General features: G+C 51.9%; 1 protein-coding gene and 1 pseudogene across 2 annotated transcripts; one reads left to right on the top strand and one right to left on the bottom strand.

Annotated features, from left to right (window-relative positions):
- The first annotated feature begins 665 nt into the window (after positions 1–665).
- LOC309448710 (olfactory receptor 14J1-like) lies at positions 666–1578 on the top strand (annotated as a pseudogene). Its single transcript has one exon. The product of its transcript is annotated as an olfactory receptor 14J1-like (transcript).
- Positions 1579–7558: 5980 nt separating this feature from the next.
- LOC309448709 (olfactory receptor 14J1-like) lies at positions 7559–8524 on the bottom strand (the record flags this gene model as incomplete). Its single annotated transcript, XM_082070433.1, has 1 exon — positions 7559–8524. The coding sequence occupies one exon, from the start codon at positions 8522–8524 to the stop codon at positions 7559–7561; it is 966 nt and encodes a 321-aa protein (XP_081926559.1).
- Between the last annotated feature and the right edge of the window lie 7417 nt (positions 8525–15941).

The following is a 15941-nucleotide window of genomic DNA, read 5'->3' as shown; positions in this document are numbered from 1 at the left end:
GTCCTGGGCTAAACGTTGGGTGCTGAGACCTTCGGAAAGGGTGAGACCTGTCATGGTCTGAGGTGGATCCCTCTGCTCTCAGCAGTGCCTGGTGGCTTTTCAGGGTAACATGGGAGTGTGATCAGCCCCCATCTCAGAAAGGTGCCAGCCCAGGGCAGCTGGAGCAGGACAGAGGGACAGAGCAGCTGCCCTCACCCTGCACTGACCCACAGGCACCCTCTGGTCTCGCAGGACTCACCGTGTTCTCCCTGAGTGCAGCAGAAAGAAATACAAGAACACTCACTAGGGGAAATGGGGAGCAAATGTAAAAAACATAGAACTCTTAAACTTCCTTGACACTTCCCATCGCATAGCATTGGCAGTGCAGATGCTGACAGTCCTTTCTGCATTACAAGTGGTTTCACCTTAGAAAGCTGAACACCAGGTCTGATCCCTATCCCTGCCCAGTTCTGTAGAGGTGGATTGATTTACCAAGAGCGCGCAGGCAGAGGCATCAAACAAGGCTCTGGCCATGGAGCTGGAGGAATATGCCCTGTAAAAGAAGAGTCTCTGTTTGTGATAGGTGGAACATCTTTGCAAGATAGTTTTCATTGTACTTGAAAAAGTCTCACCTAACTTGTAACAGTTTTTCCTCCTATGACAGTGCCTCCTGTCCGAGGATGCAAATGGTCAACAGCAGCTCCATCACCCAGTTCTTCCTCCTGCCGTTCACAGACACACGGGAGCTGCAGCTCTTGCACTTGTGGCTCTTCCTGGGCATCTACCTGGCTGCCCTCCTGGGCAACGGCCTCATCATCACCACCATAGCCTGGGACCAGCACCTGCACACCCCCATGTACTTCTTCCTGCTCAACCTCGCCCTCCTCGACCTGGGCTCCATCTCCACCATTCTCCCCAAGTCCATGGCCAATTCCCTCTGGGACACCAAGACCATCTCATACTTGGGATGTGCTGCACAGCTCTTTTCATTTCTCTATGATAGTGGCAGAGTATTGTCTCCTCACCATCATGTCGTACGACCGCTACGTTGCCATCTGCAAACCCCTGCACTACGGGACCCTCCTGGGCAGCAGAGCTTGTGTCCACATGGCAGCAGCTGCCTGGGCCACTGGGTTTCTCAATGTTCTGCTGCACACGGCCAATACATTTTCACTGCCCCTGTGCAAGGGCAATGCCCTGGGCCAGTTCTTCTGTGAAATCCCCCAGATCCTCAAGCTTTCCTGCTCACACTCCTACCTCAGGGAACTTGGGCTTATTGTGGTCAGTGTCTGTTTAGCATTTCTGTGTTTTGTGTTCATTGTGGTGTCCTATGTGCAGATCTTGAGGGCCGTGCTGAGGATCCCCTCTGAGCAGGGACGGCACAAAGCCTTTTCCACCTGCCTCCCTCACCTGGCCGTGGTCTCTCTGTTCATCAGCACTGGCACATTTGCCAACCTGAAGCCCCCCTCCATCTCCTCCCCATGGCTGGACCTGGTGGTGTCTGTTCTGTACTCAGTGGTTCCTCCAGCAGTGAACCCCCTCATCTACAGCATGAGGAACCAACAGCTCAAAGATGCCTTGTGGAAACTCTTGACTTAGTGTTTTCTGAAGCAATAAACCGCCCATCTTTTTCTACATAAGAGTTTTAATGTAACTAATTACAGAACCAGCCTTTCATCTCTATTTTTTCTTGTTGATGGTGGTTTTATTGTGATAATGTTGTCACCCCTCTTTCACTGCCTCCTTTCTTGTATAACTACTGTCCATGATCTCATGTATTTAAACAAAATAAAGGGCCCTGTCATTACTCATTTTCATGGTATCCTTCCTGCAAAGCCTATTTGGAGCTGCATGGACAGTTCCTGTGTGGAGGGAAAAGAGTCCAGCCTGACAGCACTGCCAGGGAGCAGCAGCGCTTGTTCTTCCAGAGCTGTTCTGGTTCCACTCCCACACTCTCCTTCTCATCCCTGGTGTTGGTACAAGGCCTGAGTGCTCTGGCAGCTTGGTCACCGTCCTGCTGTGTGTCAGTCCTGTGAGCGCAGGCAGGGACAGGCAATGGGCACTGCTGTGACAGAGCTTGCCCCAGAACAGCCTTTCCAGATAGAAAGGTGATCTCTTATGGGCAGTGCATGATGGTTTATATCTTCTTGCAAAGTTTCTCTCCAGCTTATTCCTACAGATCTGGCCACAGATGAAACATCAGTGTGCAGCTGCACAGTGTGTGTGTGCAGGGCTGGCACACAGCAGTGTCCTCTCACAGCCAGGCTCCTGCCAGAGACCTGCAGGACCAGCAGAGCAGGGGCTGGGCTGTGCCCCTGTGCACTGGACACGCCATCAGATCTCCCCAATCATCATGGACTAATCCCTCACAGCCTTCATTTTCAGCCCGGACCTCTTGCCCCAGTTCAGAGAGGTTCTTTGTCCTTACCTGAAAAGACACTGAATTAGTATGTCAGATGTTCATGTTTGCATTGTACAGATGAGATGCGAGCGTGAACATCATGTATGTGAGGTGAGATAAACCGAAGTGAGCGCCAATGCTGTCAGATATTCTGGGGTGCCATTTTGCACCTGGGACACGTCAGCCCTGTCTGTACATACAGACTGGGAGATGAGATGCTGGACAGCAGCTCTGCAGAGAGGGATCTGAGGGTCTGGTCAACAGCAAGTTGAACATGAGCTACCTGTGTCCCTGGAGCCAAGAGAGACCGTGTCCTGGGTGCAACCAGCACAGCACGGCCAGCCGGGCAGGGAGGGGATTGTCCCGCTCTGCTCTGTGCTGGGGCGGCCTCACTTGCAGCATTCACTGTGTGCAGGGCTGGGGACACAGGGTAAAAAGAGATAAAGCTACTGGAGAGCGTCCAGAAGGGGCTACAGATTTGGTGAAGGGTTTGGAGGAAAGCAGTATGAGGAGCGGCTGGAGTCCCTGGGTTTGTTCAGCTGGGGCAGAGCAGACTGAGGGCAGAGCTCATGGGCTGAAGGTTCCTCAGCAGGAGCAGGAGGGGCAGGTCTGAGCTCTTCTCTGTGACAGTGACAGAGCCCAGGGAATGGCAGAAGATGTGCCAGGGAGGGTCAGTTGCACATGAGGAAAAGGTTCTTCCCACAGAGGGCGCTGGACACTGGAACAGCCTCCCCAGGGAGGTGTCACAGCCCCAAGCCTGGGCCCCTGAATGATGTCACAGAGTGAATGTTCAGCTCCTTAGTGGATGGTGCAAAGCTGGGCAGAGGCCTTGGACAACCTCACCTGGGTCACCCTGCCCTGAGCAGGACAGTGAGACAAGATGCTGTTCAAACCTGAGTTGCTCTGTGATTCCAGGAATCTTTCCCTTGGAAACGTTGTGGAAGAAGGAAGAGATGGAGGAACAAGAAAATAAAAATACAGACAGAGGAGACTTAAAAGGTGTCAAATAAACAGAGCAGTTCTGTGAAGAATGTTTCTCTGCTCAGATTGTTAGCAGGAAATCTATAACCAGCTCCCCAAACTCCCTGTTCTGCTCATTGGCCCCTGGCATTTCCAGCACATTTCTTTACATCAGATTCTGCACTGAAGTTTGCACTGATTGTTACAGCTTCTTCGCAGGAATTATTTTATGTTTCCTCAGAGAACTGCAAGTAAACAGGCACTGGGGAATTTTCAATTAGAGGAAACAAAAAAGGAGAAAAAAAAAAAAAAACAAACAAAAAACCACAATAGAACTTAATGATGTTTCTCAGTTCTATGGTTAAATTAAGTAGTTTCCAGCGTGGTCCATTGCCATAATTGAAGAGTTGCCTATAGGGAGTACGAGCAACTGCTGAAAGACTTTACCTGCCTGAAGCTCAAAGCAGAGTGAGAGCTGAGAGGCTCTGAATGAGCCAAGAGTGAGAGGTGAAGAACCTCTGGGGAGCGATGGAAAGTGCAAATGTCCAGACAGGCTTCTGAAGAGATGAGTTCACACACGGTGAGCTGAGCAAGGACAGGGGGAAACTCCTGGATGTCCAGGGGATTAAATACACGGAGTGATAGACAGAGTTCTGGCACTGCAAGCACAGGGAAAGGCCAACATTTCATCTCCCACAGTCCATACACATTCTGAAAATTCATATTTTGGAAGGATAGAAATTCCACAGACATTTTATTGGAAATTTTGAATTATTTCATCTGATGAAAAAATCATGTGGGTATTTTTTTGTTCTTTTTGTTGTTGGTTTAGTTTGGTTTTCAAGTTTTGAGGGGCGTTCTCAGGTTTTCGGGCTGAGCTCCATGGTCTCACTATAAGCACCCAGTGCAAACCTCCAGAGGCCCCATGTACCTGAGGTGTTTGCCTGGGACAGGCAGGTATCAGACCAGACTGATAGAGTCATGTCGCTTTCGTCATTTACATCTGGTATTCAAGACTTGAGTGCTTAATTAGGTAAGTTTCAGGACTGTAGGTAAAGAGGCAGGTGTGTGAAGAGCACGTAGAAGATGTGATAGAAGAATTTTCCAGTTGATATAATAGAATCATTTCATCGGAAGAGACCCTCAGAATGACTGAGTCCAACCACCACCTAAATCTAGTACTAAACCATGTCCCTGAGAACCTCGTCTAAACACCTTTTAAACCCCTTCATGGATGGTGACTCCCCCACTGCCCTGGGCAGCCTGTTCCAATGCCTGACAACCCTTTCCAGAAAGAATTTTTTCCTGATATCCAATCTAAACCTCCCCTGGTGTAACCTGAGGCCATTTCCTCTTGTCCTATCACTTGCTACTTGGGAGAAGAGACCAACCCCCTCCATGCTCAACCTCCTTTCAGGCAGTTGTGGACAGCGAGAAGGTCTCCCCTCAGCCTCCTGTTCTCCAGGCTGAACCCACCAGTTCCCTCAGCCGCTTCTCATCACACTTGTGCTCCAGACCCTCACCAGCTCCGTTCCCTCCTCTGCAATCTCTCTGGTGCCTCAATGTCCTTCTTATGATGAGGAACCCCAAACTGAACACAGGATTCAAGCTGCGGCCTCACCAGCACCAAGAACAGTGGCACAGTCACTTCTCTACTCCTGCTGGCCACACTATTCCTGATAGAAGCCAGGATGCTGGTGGCCTTTTTGGCCACCTGAGCACACACAGGCTCATGTTCAGCCGATTGTCAATCAACAACCCCTGATTCCTTTTCACCAGGCAATTTTCCAGCCACTCTTTCCTGAGCTTGTAGCGCTACCTGGGGTTTTTGTGACCCAGCTGCAGCACCTGGGATTTGGGCTTGTTAAACCTCAGACAATTGGTCTCAGCCCAATGATCCAGATGGTCCTGGTCCCTCTGTATGGCCTTTCCATCCTCCAACAGATCAACACTTCCACACAATTTGGTGTCATCTACAAACTTACTAAGGGTGGACTCGATCCCCTCATCCAGATCACTGACAGAGATTAAACAGAACTGGCCCCAATACTGAGCCCTGGGGACACCACTCCTGACTGGCCGCCAACTGGAATTGTCTCCGTTCACCACAACTCTTTGGGCCCGACCCTCCAGACAGATCTTTACCCATCACAGATACACCATCCAGGCCATGAGCTGCAGCTTCTCCAGGAGATGCTGTGGGATACGGTGTCAAAGGTTCTACTGAAGTCTAAGTACACAACACCTACAGCGTTTCCCTCATCTACTAGTTGGGTCACCTTGTCATAGAAAGAGATCAGGTTGGTCAAATAGGACCTATCTTTCATAAACCCATGTTGACTGGACCTGATCACATGGTTCTCTTTTAAGTGCTGTGTGATGTTACTCAAGATCATCTGCTCCATGACATTGCCCATCACCTAGGTTAGACTGACAGGTCCGTAGTTCCCCAGATTGTCTTTCTGGCCCTTCTTGTCAATGGGTGTCATGTTAGTCAACTTCCAGTGAACTGGGACCTCCCCAGTTAGCCAGGATTGCTGGTGGGTTATGGAAAGTGGCTCAGTGATCCCCTTCGCCAGCTCCCTCAGCACCCTTGCGTGTATCCCATCTGGTGCCATAGACTTGTGGGTGTCCAAGTGGTGTAGCAGGTCACCAACCATTTCCCCTCGGATTATTAGGGCTTCATTCCGCTCCCTGTCCCTGTCTTCTGGCTCAGGTCTCTGGGTACCTGGAGCACAACTGTTCTGACTATTGAAGACTGAGGCAAAGAAGGCATTTAGTACCTCAGCCTTTCCCTCATCCTCTGTCACTGTTTTTCCCTCTGCATCCATCACGGATGGAGATTCTCCTTAGCCCTCCATTTGTTAATGAAATATTTATAGAAACTTTTCTTGTTGCCTTTTACAGCAGTACCCAGGTGTAGCTCCAGTTGGGCTTTGGCCCTTCTAGTTTTCTCCCTCCATAACCTCACTGAATTCTTCTATTCCTCCTGAGTAACCTGCCCCTCCTTCCAAAGTTTACTCCCATGCTGTCCCTGGAGATCCCCTGAGCTCTGCTGGGTGCACACAGTTCCTCTTCACAAGACCATCTGCCGTCATTCCTATTGCAGGTGGAACAGCAACAGACAGATAAGTCGGAGACCTGCTACAGCCTTCTTGGACATGTGCAAACAGGAAGGAAGCTCTTAGTCCAGTCCTTGGTCCCTAGCACACCCCCCTGGGACTCTGAGCCTGTCCCCCTGAATCCATCAAGAACCCTAAGAGAGCAGGAGCCCTTTTGAGGGAGCAGCACCTGGGCTGTATTCCTGACACCAGCTTTGGAAGAGGCGTCCAGTCTTCTGCCCTGCCCTGAGGAGCCTCGGTGTTTATGGTGCTGTTTGCACAGACACAGCTCTGATCAAGTGGTTCCCGTGGCTTGCTCCTGTCTGCAGCCTCAGGGATGCCACTGTAGGGACAACAGGACTGTCTCAAGTTACATGAGACCTTAGGAGCCCCACAAATCCAAGGGCACAGCCATTTGTTTTAAAATTGCCTTTCCCATCCTGCTCCACCCCCAGTTCAAAATTCAAAGAGTATATAAACTGGACGTGTCAGTGTGTTCTTGGTCATGTTTGCACACAAAGGTTAGAAGGACAAGAGTGATATCCATAGATGACCAGTAGGCAGTGTGTGATGTGACTGCAGACCAGCATCTGCTCTCCACGAGACCTTTCTTGAGCTCGAAATCAATCCTGTGCTCCAGTTCCACTGCAGGTTTAACAAAATCGATGTCTTTCTGAGGAGACACCAGCACTGAAATGGCCATGTCCTGCTGTTGCCCTTGGCCACGGCTCCAGGGAAGCAGCAGCCTCGAGTCACAGGCAGCAGAGAGGGAGCGACAACTGAGGTGCCCATGAGCAGCCCCAAGGCCACTGGGGCTGCTCCTCCATGGGGCAGCATTTGCCTCCTGGACCCTCCTGCATCCTGGGGCTGATCCCTCAGCTCCAGAGGAGAGTGAAGAGATGGGACCTGAGACAAATTGTTTTCTACTGCTTTATTTATTGACTTTATCAAAACCAATGGGTGCATATACATATGTACATGAGGTCTTTGGTTCAATAAAAGACTCACAGGAGGCCAAGAAATATATTATTATAGACATGAACCTAAAAACAAAGCCCTGGAAAAGCACTATGGAAAAATATAGACACATAAGATGAAAAGCTAGTTCTGGGCATTTCTATTGCGGCCCTAGTGAGATAACGCAAACCTTATAAACCTGAGGTAGTGAGTATTGAAGTAGTTTCCTCAAGGCATCCTTGAGCTCCTGGTTCCTCATGCTGTAGATGAGGGGGTTCACTGCTGGAGGAACCACTGAGTAAAGAACAGACAGCACCAGGTCCAGGGATGGGGAGGAGATGGAGGGGGGCTTCAGGTGGGCAAACATGGACATGCTGAGGAACAGGGAGACCACAGCCAGGTGAGGGAGGCAGGTGGAAAAGGCTTTGTGCCGTCCCTGCTCAGAGGGGATCCTCAGCACAGCCCTGAAGATCTGCACATAGGACACCACAATGAACACAAAACACAGAAATGCTAAACAGACACTGAGCACAATAAGCCCAAGTTCCCTGAGGTAGGAGTGTGAGCAGGAGAGCTTGAGGATCTGGGGGATTTCACAGAAGAACTGGCCCAGGGCATTGCCCTTGCACAGGGGCAGTGAAAATGTATTGGCCGTGTGCAGCAGAGAATAGAGAAACCCAGTGGCCCAGGCAGCTGCTGCCATGTGGACACAAGCTCTGCTGCCCAGGAGGGTCCCGTAGTGCAGGGGTTTGCAGATGGCAACGTAGCGGTCGTACGACATGATGGTGAGAAGAAAATATTCGGTTGAAATGGAAAAGACAAAAAAAAATAGCTGTGCAACACATCCTGCATAGGAGATGGCCCTGGTGTCCCAGAGGGAATTGCCCATGGACTTGGGGACTGTGGTGGAGATGGAGCCCAGGTCGAGGAGGGCGAGGTTGAGCAGGAAGAAGTACATGGGGGTGTGCAGGTGCTGGTCCCAGGCTATGGTGGTGATGATGAGGCCGTTGCCCAGGAGGGCAGCCAGGTAGATGCCCAGGAAGAGCCACAAGTGCAAGAGCTGCAGCTCCCGTGTGTCTGTGAACGGCAGGAGGAGGAACTGGGTGATGGAGCTGCTGTTGGACATTGGCTGCCTGTGGGCATGAGGACCTGTGCAAGGAGGAAAGGACAGTGACAAGTTAGGGGAGACTTCTCTGAGGAAAATAAACAGGTTGTTTCTCATGGAAAACCCCCTTCCTGATGGAGGGATGTTTCAGCTCATTCATCTCTTTCTACTAAGTTTGAATAACAGTTCATCACAGCTTAAAATGCAGCTTGGGCATCTGGTTTCCATGAACACACCTCTGGGTCAAGACGCCCTGTGTTGGTGTCAGAACAAAAACTGACCCACACTCCCACCCCAACCCCAGAGAGCAAGAGCACCAGGGACGGGTGGAGAAACAGGGAAGAACACTGCAGTGCTACCAGAAAATAAAGCAAGGACAGAAAGGCAGACGGGCATGCTGTGGAACCTTCTCCTTACCCGGCTGTGCTGCTGCCACTCACATAATGACACTGGAGAGCAAGTACTTTTAGCACCTTTTTTGTGTACCACATTCCAGGAACCCTTCACCTGGAGGTCCAGCTGCTGAGGTGGAGACTCATGACCTGGACCCCATGGCTTTGGGGCAGAGGGTCTGCTGGGGAGGAGAGGAGACCAGGGGTTGCACTGGGAAATGTGTCTGAACTGCAGGGGATTGTAGGGGGGTTCCTAAATCCCATCCCTGGCATATCTGGTAGGAGCTCCTTCTCCCTGCCCATGTCTGTGCTGCCTGCAGCTGTGTGTCTGTCCCTGGTCTGCTCCCTGTCAGTGTCACAGACCCCGTCCCACCCGCTGTGTGCTCAGCTCTGTCCTGCTCACACCTCCTGGCACTGCCCAGGGGCAGCTCTGTGTGTGCAGGGGCTCAGGAGCAGCTCAGACAAGTCCTAACGAGAACTGGGGTCTCAGTGTCTTCTCCAAAGAGAGAAATAAATCCCCATCTCCCACTGCACACCCAGATGAGCAAGGGTGGAAAACTGAAAGCACAGACTCCTTCCCTTGCAGCTGTTCCTGTCTTGATGTCGTTGTTCAGAAGGCCCCTCTGCCATGTCTGTGGGGGGATCTGGAGCTCTGAGCAGCCCTGACCCACACAGCCCCTTCAACCCCACAAGCTCCCTGCCTGCCCTGCCGGGGGTAGCTCCTTCCCCCCACAGCTGCTGCCATGGGATCTCCCGGGCAGGCTGAGCGCTGACCCTGGCAGGCGGCAGAGTCCCTGCCCGGCACAGCCCTGGGGTGCAGGGACCCTGCTCTGCAGGACAGCCCTGGGCACCCCTGGGTGCTCACCCGGCTTCACAGCTGTTCAACATGGCCTGACAAGAGCCCCATCCTTACAGATCCCACCAGCTGTGCCTGTGCCAGTTTTAGGAGATGCCTCCAGGAGCTACAGCTGCACTGCCCTGCACCAGAGACTTACCATGGCAAGGGCTGCAAAGGTTTCTCCTCCAGTGAGCTCTCAGTCATCCTCCCAGTCCTGACCACCTTTAATCTCTCTCTGCCTTGCTCGTCTCCTGAGATCCCCAGGCAGAGCCCTCAGCCCTGCTGCGTGTGCAGAGGAGCTGCTCCTGGGCAGAGCTGTCTCTCTGCAGCGCTGCCGCTGCCATGAGCTCCCTGTGTCCCAGGAGCCCAGCCCAGCTCAGCAGCACAGGAGCAGCCCAAGGAGCTTTAATGACCCCTCTGGTGGGTTTGGTGCTGAGTCCATGGACCTCAGACCCTGGAGGAAGGTGACGAAACTTCTCAAGAAGTCAAAGTTAGATTCAAACTCCAAAGTTTCTTGTAATGTTAATGGGTCCCAATGAGGGAACCTACTGAGAAACAGTATCCAGGTTCCGTTAGAGAAGAAAACTGGAAGTCAGGAAAAGCAAAGTAATGGTGGCTCTGATGCTGAGTAAACCTGGTTGTGTTTCTTTAACCAAAAGGCCCAGTCCTGACCCCCAGCCCTGGGAAATCAGGTCCTGTCCCTCCCACGTTCCCAGGGCCCTTCCTGGGACAGTGTGATGTGGGGCTGTGCAAGGCCAAGGGCAGGACTATGGTCCCACCCCTCCCAGGTTCCTGGCTGGGGACAAGGAGGCCATGAGGCCCCTGTGCTGCAAGGACAAGGTGTCTCCTCACAGGCATCAGAGGTGCAGACAACAGCCACAGCCAAGGGGAGAAGGAGCTCATGTCTGGTGGGGCTTTCAGCCTCTTTCCATCCCGTGATCATCTCCACGACAGCCTGTCCTGTGCTGTGGCATCTCCTGCACCTCTGTCCCTGCAGGCTGGAGACATCCCCCCTGCTGCCCCACCTTGCTCTTGTCTGAGCATCTTCCTTCCTTTGCTGAGATCTCTCCATCCTCCCCAGCTGGTCCTTGAAGCACAAAGCCTTGGGATGATGCAGACTCCCTCTGCTGACCTGCTCCACCACAGCACTGCCCTTCCATCACATTCCTTTCTGCTCATGTCCAGCCGGGACCTCCCAGCTGCACTTTGGCCATTATTTCTTTCTCATGCTCTTTCCCACTATGCAGAAACCTCCACCACCTCTGAAACCGCCCTTCAAGCACTCTCAGGCTACTCCTGCACTGCTGCAGCCTCCCCAGCGCTGCTGAGCCAAAGCAGCCCAGGTCCCTCAGCACCCCACCCCATGTGCACAAGGTGCTGAACCTGCCTTGGCACAGCCCTGCACTCTCCAGTTCCTCCCTGCTGCTCCAAACTGGGAAGCCGCACACTGGCACACACCCGTGTGTGTGGGTCACACCAGTGCTGAACCGACTGGGATGAGAACTGCAGGTGTCTGGGTCCCCACGCTCCTCCTCACGCAGCCCCGTGTGCAGCTGCCTTGTTCATGGTGAGCGTGCACCACGGGCTGGTGTGGGGACCTTGGAGTGCCCAGGCCCTTCTCCTCAGGGTCACTGCTCAGCGTGTCAGGTCCTGCTCTGTCCTGATCGATGGGGTTATTGTCCCAACCAGATACAGCACTGCTCATTTCTCTATGTACAAATTAGAGACCTTTCTGTTGGGTGAATCCCAGACTTTATCAAGGTCTGGACCCTCCTTTGACTGAAGCTCCATTTGCTCAGCTGTTAATATTTGCATGCAGATTGTTTATCCTGATGGGTTGTGTCTCCCAACATAACAGTATGAGGAGTTATAGGATACTCTAAATACCATCTCTTTTAGAAACAGTAGGGTCTTGGGGCTCTGGTGCTCATAATACCAGAGATCTGGATTTAGAGAGCAAGTTTCCGTTCATGTGGGAGAGCAGCAGGAATGTGTGGAGCTCTGCCTGGGGACAGACAATGTCAGCTGAACGTTGAGCAGTCAGCATGAGAGGGCAGAACAACATGGGCAGTGTTGTGGTCACTGGACATCAGCTACAGACTCACTGATGAGGAATTGGAATGAGATGAGGCCTCCTTCAGACAAATGAAAGAAGCCTCATGTTTCCAAGGCCCTGTCTCGTGGCAGACCTAAGATATCTCAATATCTACAAGGTACCAGCCATCCAGGAAGGTTTGGAGGTCGTTGACAACATCTTCCTGACATGGGTGCTGAGGAGTCAGTGGGGTGAGGTGCCCTGTGGGACTTCACACGTACAAACCAAAAAGAGTTGGTAAGGATGGAGCAGTCAGGGATGGGAAAGTGAAGCTGAGGCTCCTGGAGATGAGAACAAGGCCAAGAGCAGGATTTCAGGAGAGCAGGATTTGGCTGCTGAGGGACCTGCTTGGGTCCTATGGGATATGACCTTGGCGTCTGCAGAGCTTTTCTCTCCCATTTCCTCCCTCCTCTCTCCCACCTGCTGTTGTGCAGCGTTTTTTACCCTTTCTCAAATACAATATCCCAGAGGTGCTGCCAGCATCACTGAGTGGCTCAGGTTTGGCAAGGAGCGGGTCCATCTTGGAGCAGCAGAAATCAGCTCTGACTGACATCAGTCAAACTCCTGTTGTCTTCTCAGAGATGTGACAACTGTAGCACACCGACTCTCACCCATGTTCAAAGAGTGTGCTATGTAATCCCAGTACAGGGTGACAACATGTTCGGTGTTAGAAACTACATGGTCATGGAGAAGAAATTGAACAGGTCTTCTGTCAGCAACTCAAGGAGGAAGTCACCAGTCAGTGACCAGATCCCTATGGGGAACTGTAATTGCCCTGACATTCACCGGCCAGGCAAATCTGCAGGTGCCAACAGTCCAAAGGATCTTGGGCCAACTGCTTGACAGAGCTGCCTGATGAGCCAACAAGGGTGATGCTCACCTGGATCTGGAACTGGGAAACAAAGAAACCCTGGTGAGGGATGTGAACATCAGTGTCCACCTTCGCTGTCGTGACCAGGACACAGTGGGGTCCCAGGCACCAGAGGGGAGGGAGGAAGGCCAGCAGCAGAGCACAGGCTGGTGGGCTCCAGAGGAGAAGACTTGGACATACTGGGGGATGGTGGGCAAAGTGGTGACATGGAAGTAGATCTGAAGGGTGAAGGAGCTCAGGAAATCTGATCAGCCTTACAGGCCATCCTGCTCCAAGCACAAGAATGATCCCTCCAAGTACCCATGAACAGAGGCATTTATCTCACGAGGCTGCTCCTCTGAACTGATGGAGCTGCAGGCCAGAAAGGCAGCACACAGGAGGTGGGAGCAGGAGAACCTGCAAAGGAGGAATTTAGAAACCTTGTCCATGGTTTTGGGGATCACGCCAAAGTTGCCCTGGACTTGATACCTACACGGGAAGGGCAGCAAGATGAGCTGACAGAGCTTCACTTGCAGTAAAAGAATAGACAGGGTGAACGTGGGCCTGCTGCTGAACTTCATAAGAGTAGAATCAGACAGGACTGAGGTTCTTCATGGCTTCTTTGCCTCCATCTTCACCAGCAAGGTCTCCTGGGACTTTGTTCCTGAAGGCAGGAGTCTGGAGAACACCCAGCAGTGGATGGGGCTCAAGTCAGGCGTGACCTGAGCAAACTCAGACACCGTTACAGAACAGGAGATGGGTCACTTGACCAGCTCCTGAACACAAGTATCACTGTGCTGTGGCACCTGAGATTGCCAGGGACACCCACCTCTTGGTCCAGAGGAGTGTGACTCCTCTTGAGGTGTCCTGGCCTGTCTCCTCACTCACATGGTGTTTTAGGCACCCACTTTTCTGACATATTCAGTCTTTATCAGGAGATGCAACACATCAATATGAACTGGAGGCTGCTGATGCCACCTGTTCTGGAAAGGGAGGGAAGGGCGAGCAGGGAAGGAAATAGAAGAAATTTGGCTTTATTGCTATTTATTATGGAAATGGTCTCTCTTTGGCTGTTCCTGAAATCTCTCTAATCATCCACACCTGACTTGAAGACTTTAGGAAAATGATGCACAGAGCATTGGCTTGTAAGAGCATTTTAGATGTTAATGAGCCCTCTGCTGCCATGATCCTGAAGTGCAGCTACTGAGAGAATGAAGAAACCTCTCATGAAGTGAAAGGCAGAAGCAAACCCCAAGTTTCTGAGGGTGTTTGGGACCCCACGAAGGGCCATCACTGACACAGCTGTGAAGGAAACAACCAGTGCAGGTCCCTGTCCCTGGAGGCTGCTGAAGGCAAGACTTGGAGACACTGGTTCCAGGTGGTGAGGGCCATGTGGAGGTGGCTCTGATGCCATGACAGCCCTTGATGCTTGTTCATCACCAGAATGGCTGAGCCCTGACCCCTGGGACCTGGGAGATTTTTCTCAACTGTTTTTGAAGGCTTTTCCTGTGGTCAGTGTGAGTGTTTTTTGTTTTGGTAGTGAGTTTTATGCCAACTAATCTTGGTTTAATTCTCAGGCTCTAGTTTTCTGTGGAGTTGGAAATGCCTGTGAGTTCCTCACAACTCATCCAGCTTCTTTCATTCACCTGGCAATGGTCACCAGTGACCTCAATGTCCCAGTCCCACACTTGCTTGAATCCCCTATTTGGATCCATACCCATCACTCCAGGAGGTTCATGCATCCACCAGGTTCATGGATGATTCCTGAGGACCATCCAAGTGTGGGCAGTGTAAGAGAGGAGCAGAGCAGGGTCAGCTCATGGGCCATGACTGAGCACAGCCACCCCAGCAGCAGCCGCTCCCCATCTCCCAGGCACAGCCATGCCCACAGCATGCAAATGGTACTGCCATACATGATGAGCCCAAGAGAGGCCTTTCTTCCTTCCATATTCCCAGGAAAATCTTCCTCCTGTTCCTCTTCCACCTGCAGACATCCACTGCTTTCCATTTCTGGGCTCAGACATGGCTGGAAGGGTTCACTGAAGCCATCACCATCTCATTGCTTCTCCCTGACATGCCCTGACCCTCTCCCACACCTACAATGGCCAATCACGGCTGCTCAGGCCTCCTGCCCTTCAGAAGAGGCCTCAAGCTTCTTGGTTCTTCCTGGTGCTTATTATAAACTTCCTCACTCTCTCCACAGTTCATGGTGAGCTTTCTTGTCCATAACAGCCCCTTTATGACCATGTTTCACTAAATGGTTGTGTTTCTATGATCATTTGTGCAGAAAGGGCAGTCACAGGACAGCACCCAATATGCCAAAACTGATGCCCAGTGAAATGCCGTAAAGCCCTGATGAGTTCCCCTGTGTCTGTGTCTCTCCTGGAAGGAGTCTGTCCCGAGAAGGGGATCCAGCTCCTGCCACTCTCTGCAGAGGCACATGAGCAGTGTCCATCACCGGGGGACACAAAGGGTGACGTTTGCCAGACCACCCGTCATCTGAACCACTTAGATGTGTGCTTGTGGATGCGGTATGGAGCCTTATAGTACAAATACCTGTTTAATTGTCATTGCCAGAGGGGCTACCACAGATGCAGAGTACACCAGGGCCATCTCATATTCAGGATGTGCTGCTCAGCTCTTTTCATTTGCCTTCTTGACAGCAGCAGAGTATTCTCTTCTCACCATCATGTCCTACAACCGCTACGTTGCCATCTGCAAACCCCTGCACTACGGGACCCTCCTGGGCAGCAGAGCTTGTGTCCACATGGCAGCAGCTGCCTGGGCCACTGGGTTTCTCAATGCTCTGCTGCACACGGCCAATACATTTTCACTGCCCCTGTGCAAGGGCAATGCCCTGGACCAGTTCTTCTGTGAAATCCCCCAGATCCTCAAGCTCTCCTGCTCAGACACCTACCTCAGGAAAGCTGGGTTTCTTGTAGTCAGCTTTTCTTTCGCTTTTGGCTGTTTTGTGTTCATTGTGGTGTCCTATGTGCAGATCTTGAGGGCCGTGCTGAGGATCCCCTCTGAGCAGGGACGGCACAAAGCCTTTTCCACCTGCCTCCCTCACCTGGCCGTGGTCTCCCTGTTCCTCAGCACTATCATGTTTGCCAACCTGAAGCCCCCCTCCATCTCTTCCCCATCCATGGACCTGGTGGTGTCTGTTCTGTACTTGCTGATACCTCCAACACTGAACCCCCTCATCTACAGCATGAGGAACAAAGAGCTCAAGGATGCCCTGAATAAACTAATGGTGGGAAGCA

This window comes from Streptopelia decaocto (assembly GCF_964273445.1).
Source record: "Streptopelia decaocto genome assembly, chromosome: 21".
Classification (NCBI taxonomy): Eukaryota; Metazoa; Chordata; class Aves; order Columbiformes; family Columbidae; genus Streptopelia; species Streptopelia decaocto.
Note: the sequence above shows the minus strand (reverse complement) of the source record. Positions and strands in the feature narration are given on the sequence as shown.